Source organism: Ascaphus truei, chromosome 5 (genome assembly GCF_040206685.1).
Source record: "Ascaphus truei isolate aAscTru1 chromosome 5, aAscTru1.hap1, whole genome shotgun sequence".
Lineage (NCBI taxonomy): Eukaryota > Metazoa > Chordata > Amphibia > Anura > Ascaphidae > Ascaphus > Ascaphus truei.
In genome coordinates, this window is record NC_134487.1 from 9,578,785 (window position 1) to 9,584,784 (window position 6,000).

Below are 6,000 nucleotides of genomic sequence, written 5' to 3' on the forward strand. Positions count from 1 at the left end.
ACATTGTCCCCCTTCCCTTCAGGATTTCCAGTCTTCTCCTGGAAGGGGGAGTCAGAAGATGACTTCTGGTGGTGTATTGATCGCTGTGTGAATGTGGAGGGTTGGCAACCTAATATGGTGAGTCTAAAGACGTGCGCTGGGGCGTGTCTCTCTTCCACCAAGGTGGCGTGTCTCTTCCACCAAGGTGGCGTGTCTCTCCCAAGGTGGCGTGTCTCTCTTCCACCAAGGGGGCGTGTCTCTCTCCCACCAAGGTGGCGTGTCTCTCTCCCACCAAGGTGGCGTGTCTCTCTCCCACCAAGGTGGGGTATCTCTCTTCCACCATGGTGGCGTCTCTCTCTTCCACCAAGGTGGCGTGTCCCTCTAATGTTGGCCTGTAAAGTCTCTCATTTGCAGCAAAACTCACCCATTTGGAAAGCCATTTATTTAAAGTCACCGGGACCGGGTACTTATCGGGCAAGTGTACCAAGTGAAGCTGAATTAGTCCTTCCGATTTTAATATATATCTTTCTTTTTAGCCGTCTTGTAAAATGCATTTAACAGTCGGCAAAACCCTTATTTCCCGCAGGAGGTGAAATCTGCTCCTTAACCGCTAAAATAACCATGGTGAGATCTCCAGTCCTTCAGTATAAAAAAAAAAAAGGTTCTCAAAAAGCATATAAATGTTTACTGAAAGGGGCTTGTAAAGCCTCGGTCCTTACCGCATTGGGCACTTTCCTTTGCCGGGACCCCCAATCGGCCGCACCAACAAAGCGCGCCGGCAGGTGTGGGCACTGGAGCATTGCTGGGATGTCAACATGAACGGTTGGCTCACCAGACAGGAAGCCATTTTGCCGTCTGGCCCAGAGTAACTAATTCCTAACTAAACGCCTGTGTTATAGGGAGGGCTGGCGGAGTCATAACCAGCGCAGTCATCAGCCAATAGCACCCACTGTTCATTTCATAAAAATATAGATTAAAAAAATAAATTAAAAAAATGGTTATGGCATTAAAATAAAGCATGATGGATTGTGCCGCTTACCATCACTTCCATCTTGGATTGTTGAGTGACACGGTTGCCGTTCTGGTTTCCGGAATTGCTAGGTGAATAATGTATGTAGACTTTGGCAAATAGCTACTCCTTACGGTGTTCGGTCATGAAGATGGGAGGGCTGTCTCCTGCGGAGTAATATTAGGACCCGTACCTTCCTATAGTACAGAGGAACCCCAATCACCCAAACATTCACGTACGAGAAGTGCGTTCTTGTCCGTTACAAGAAGGTACATACGTGTGTGTTTTGGTAAATGTCACGGGAAACAGCCAGGACCTTTAACAAATTTATACCAGGGTTATTCACTAGGCAAAACACAGTAGTGGAATAAAATGAGGTTTATTCGGATAAACCTGCGTACACACAGTGAAATACAAAGATACAGAGAATATACACACTTACTGGGGCGCTGGGGGTGAAATCTGGGCTAAAATAGGCGCAGGACGCCCGCTTCGGAGGGCTTACCCTGACCGGAATCTCACAATTACACATTGGGCAGTGTAAGCTTTTGGAGAGGACCCATGTTGTGGGGTTCTGCTTATTTAATAAAGGGCAGGATATTCTCGGGCTGCAGGGTGCTGACGTGAGTTAAACTCCTATTGGATTTTGGGGGGAATCGCTGCTTTAATGTTACCGAGCGTTTTTAGTGCTGGGGGCGGAATCTGGGAACACAGCCGCTCGCTGTGAAAGGGAAACGTCCGGCATTGTGATCAGCGCACAATGGCTGAAAGAAGCCAGGATCTCTCCCTGTGCGCCCGGATACATTCCGAGCCAGAGAGAGTAAAGAGACGTGGGGTATGCCAAGTCCCATCAGTGGCGCATGGAGACTGGTTACTTGGAGACGGTTTTTGGTACGCAGAGTGGGCACCGGGGTTTTGTGCTGACGGGACACGTGGCAGCATCTTAATCAGAGGGATTAGGAAGATAAACAGGAGGTTTGGGGTTGTAGGCTCCTTTGATTCATGACCTCTTCACCCTAATGTATCTTGTTTTTGTTTCGTGTGTGTGTGTGTGTGTGTGTGTGTGTGTGTGTGTGTGTGTGTGTGTGTGTGTGTGTGTGTGTGTGTGTGTGTCTCTCTCTCTATCTGCTCTTGTCGCATTAATCTACGACACACCTCTTTTTATAGAGTTTTTTCTTACCTGGGAGCTGATCTCCCCGCTGCACAATATTACAGCGCGCTGCGCACAATATTACAGCGCGCTGCGCACAATATTACAGCGCGCTGCGCACAATATTACAGCGCGCTGCGCACAATATTACAGCACGCTGCGCACAATATTACAGCACGCTGCGCACAATATTACAGCACGCTGCGCACAATATTACAGCACGCTGCGCACAATATTACAGCACGCTGCGCACAATATTACAGCGCGCTGCGCACAATATTACAGCGCGCTGCGCACAATATTACAGCGCGCTGCGCACAATATTACAGCGCGCTGCGCACAATATTACAGCACGCTGCGCACAATATTACAGCACGCTGCGCACAATATTACAGCACGCTGCGCACAATATTACAGCACGCTGCGTTAATACAGAACCGCAGATCCAAAGATTCATGTAACGCAGTTCTTGTTTCTCCCACAAGGAGCCAGTGTGTGACATCGAGTTTCTCCCATTCGTTTTTCTAATAGTTAAGTGAAAGTTCCTATAACGCGGTTTAAAAACGGGCATGAAAGTCCGTGGCCAACTCCAGTCCTCAGGGGCCACCAACAGGTCAGGTTTTCTGGATATCCCTGCTTCAGCACAGGTGGCTCAGTCAGAGACTGAGCCACCTGTGCTGAAGCAGGGATATCCTGTAAAAGCTGACCTGTTGAGGCCTGGATTTGGCCGCTCCAGCAGTAAGCTTTGTTGAGATCGCCCCCCCCCCCCCCCCCCCCCCCCGCGCTGGTTTGACTGCTTTGGGTTCTGGTTGCCGGGATGTCTCTGTTTCACCGCGGACGTGTTGCTCTCTCTTCCTCCCAGATCCTGGATGACGGTGGGGATCTCACACACTGGATCTATAAGAAGTATCCCAACATGTTCAAGAAGATCAAGGGCATTGTGGAAGAAAGCGTTACCGGCGTGCATCGGTAAGTGAGCGCGGCCGGGCGCCGGAGATGTGAAGGGGTTCGGCGTTATAGGGGAACAGTCGCACCGAGAACCAGAGGCGGCCTGAATGGACCAACCGATCTTCACAACGTTTTGCTTTTAGGAAATAAAATAAAAACATTTTAAAGGAAAAGTGTGAGATTTCACCCACCGCGCGCGCTCAGAGTAGCGGGTATGTCTTCTTTTCCACATTATCAGATGCATTCTGCAAATCTCACATTGTTTTTAGTTTTTAATTCCAGCGGTACACAGTCCGGCGAGTGGCGTGGCACCTGTTAACGCTCCGATGTTTCTCCGCAGCTTGTACCAGTTATCCAAAGCCGGGAAGCTGTGCGTCCCAGCCATGAATGTCAACGACTCCGTCACCAAGCAGAAATTCGACAACCTGTACTGCTGCCGGGAGTCCATTCTGGATGGGTACGGTCACTCTCTTCTTTTCTGGCGTCTGGACCTTGTAACATCAACCTCATAAGTGTTCTGTGGTGAGAACTTTCCATCTCCCTTACTTGGTGTAGTGGTGCCCTAATGAGGGAGTATATGGCGGTATCGGGTATCTTGGTGTATCCCAGTGTATTTGGCGGTTGGTGTCCTTGGTGTTTTCCAAGTTATTGACGTTGTGGCTGTTGGATTTTGTCTGAAGATCAGGAGATTTGTGAATGCCGACAAGAGGCGCAAGGGCAGCACTTCAGGAGTTAGGACATAGTCGTTGTACGTTTCCTAAGAGTGTCCAGAGATATTTCTGATGAAATTGTGTCCAAACTAGAAAAGTACCATTGGGTATCCTATAATGCAGGGGCCTCAAATCCAGTACTCAAGCTCCCCCAACAGGTCAGGTTTTCAGGAGATCCCAGCTTCAGCACAGATGGCTCAATCAGTACCTGCTTCAGCACAGGTGGCTCAGTCGATGGATGGAGTATCTTTTCACATAGTTATTGTACATTTTTGTTTACAGATGCAAACCTGCTCTAAAGTACTGTTAACATAATACTCACTTGTTTTTCCAACTCGGGTCGCGACCAATTACTGGGTGGTGGGAGATTATTCACTTGGGGCGCCGACATGGAGGGGGAGAGCTTTGACAAGTGTTCTGGAGGTTGAGCGGTTCCCAGGCCAGAGGTGGGGGCCCAAGTTCTGTGTCCGGCTGCCGCATTTCTGTTTGCTGCCGGACCCCAGCTGCGGCCCTGTCTTCACCCTAATCCCCGCCCCTGTCAGTCGGCGCCGGAAGTCTGGTCCAACTTCCACATACACCAACACAGGACCTGAGGCCCCCACAAGTTGAACTCGGGTCCTAATCTTTTGTTTGGGCCGCGGTTAAGTCTCTTATACTGGGTCATGAGAGAACTTCTCTCCATAATGGCAAAGTCCTTTATTGGCAGTGAGGGGTTTGGGGATCGAGCGACCGCTGCTAAAAGTTGAATTTGAACCTGTCTGATATTGGGATGTCACAATATACATAGAAACGGGGAGCGGCTCTGCCTCTTTGCTTGTTTTTACAATAGATTTGCACCTCGTGCTGAGTTGAGGACAAAGAGTTTATTTGCAGAAAGGTTATTGGTGTTAATGACTCTCCTTTGCGATATAGTGGCATTTACACAGTGGCAACAGGAGAACAATCCACTTGATTACGTTTTTTTTTTTTTGTTTTTTTTGCCCTATATCATATCGGTTGTGAACGTAATGATTCCCTCGGTCAGATTAATGAGTAACAGGCGCAGAGATTAGGTGAGCAAACAGCTGCTGAGTGGCAGGGTTGCTGCTTATTCAGGTGCAGTTCAGAAGTCTCCTAATATTGCTCTTAATGGCCCGGTCCCATGCAGCCCGTCACAGAACAGGAATAGAAGTACAGCTCACCCCCGTTGTAGTGCGATCCGCTTCTAACGCGGTCTGAGCGTGGCTCCCGATCTCCATTTCGCCACGCAAGGACACCACAGGCCTAGTGTGACAAAACAGACCATATATCATATCATATAGGAATCGAACCCAGAACCTTTCATATGCTAGTACCAATTCTCTACCTCTATACCACAGGGATTGTGTTATGTCACAGACTCCAAAAGCACATTTTACATATACATAGTACACAGTGCAGTCCATTGCAATGTGCTGTAGAGGTTAAGTATATTTATAGAGTCCGTTTTGCCACACCAAGCCTGTGGTATAGAGGTAAAGAATTGGACACAGCCCTATGAAGCAGGGAGGGGGAGCTGACCGCTGAAGAGAGGAGAAAGCTGCAGATGCTGCTAAGTCCTCGCGCGGCGAAGTTTTATAACGCAATCCCGGTTATAACGCGGTCTCATTCTGTGGACCCCGAGGGCCGTGTTATAACTGGGTTCAGCTGTAGTTTGTTTTTTTTTATCCTGGTGATGAAATCCGTCAGTCATTTTATTGGGGCAATGTTGATGTATAGAGGTGTCTGTGTCTGTGTGTGTGTGTGTGTGTGTGTGTGTGTGTCTTCTGCTTCAGCTGAAAAATGGGGGTGCATATAGGGATAAAGTATATTGATAAAGGAGAGAAAGGATCCCTGTTATACCATGCACACCCCCTTCTAAAGTTGATCATACATACTGGAAAGAGGTGGTGTTAACCACCTCCACTAATAGAGAAAAAAATAAAACCAAACTCATAGTCCTTACTATATTTTAACATAGTTGATGTAAACATTATATTTATAGGGCCAATTAAAGATGGCAGCACACTGTGTAAACGAGGATTTGGTTCCAAGGATTTTCACACCATACTGCCTCCTCCTGGCAGCACCTGGGCTTATACTGTTTGTGTGTGTGTGTGTGTGTGTGTGTGTGTACCCGAGGGGCGGTGAAACCTTCACACTTCACACAATACTGCCTCCTACTGGAGCACCTGGGCTTATAGTGT

The 6,000-nt window shown here is 48.3% G+C and overlaps 1 protein-coding gene across 12 annotated transcripts in view; it reads left to right on the forward strand.

Annotated features, from left to right (window-relative positions):
- Window positions 1-4,020, forward strand: part of AHCYL2 (adenosylhomocysteinase like 2) — a 144,290-nt gene extending 140,270 nt beyond the window's left edge. For 5 of the 12 annotated variants that reach the window (XM_075599327.1, XM_075599329.1, XM_075599330.1 and 2 more), the window contains exons 6-8: window positions 23-117; window positions 3,001-3,107; window positions 3,427-3,613. In XM_075599327.1, the coding sequence (XP_075455442.1) occupies window positions 23-117; window positions 3,001-3,107; window positions 3,427-3,598 (374 nt within the window). In that variant the 3' untranslated portion in view covers window positions 3,599-3,613. Of the gene's footprint in view, window positions 1-22; window positions 118-3,000; window positions 3,108-3,426 lie in introns of all 12 variants that reach the window. The other 7 variants (XM_075599320.1, XM_075599319.1, XM_075599322.1 and 4 more) reach the window with 5 other exon arrangements.
- Window positions 4,021-6,000: the final 1,980 nt, after the last annotated feature.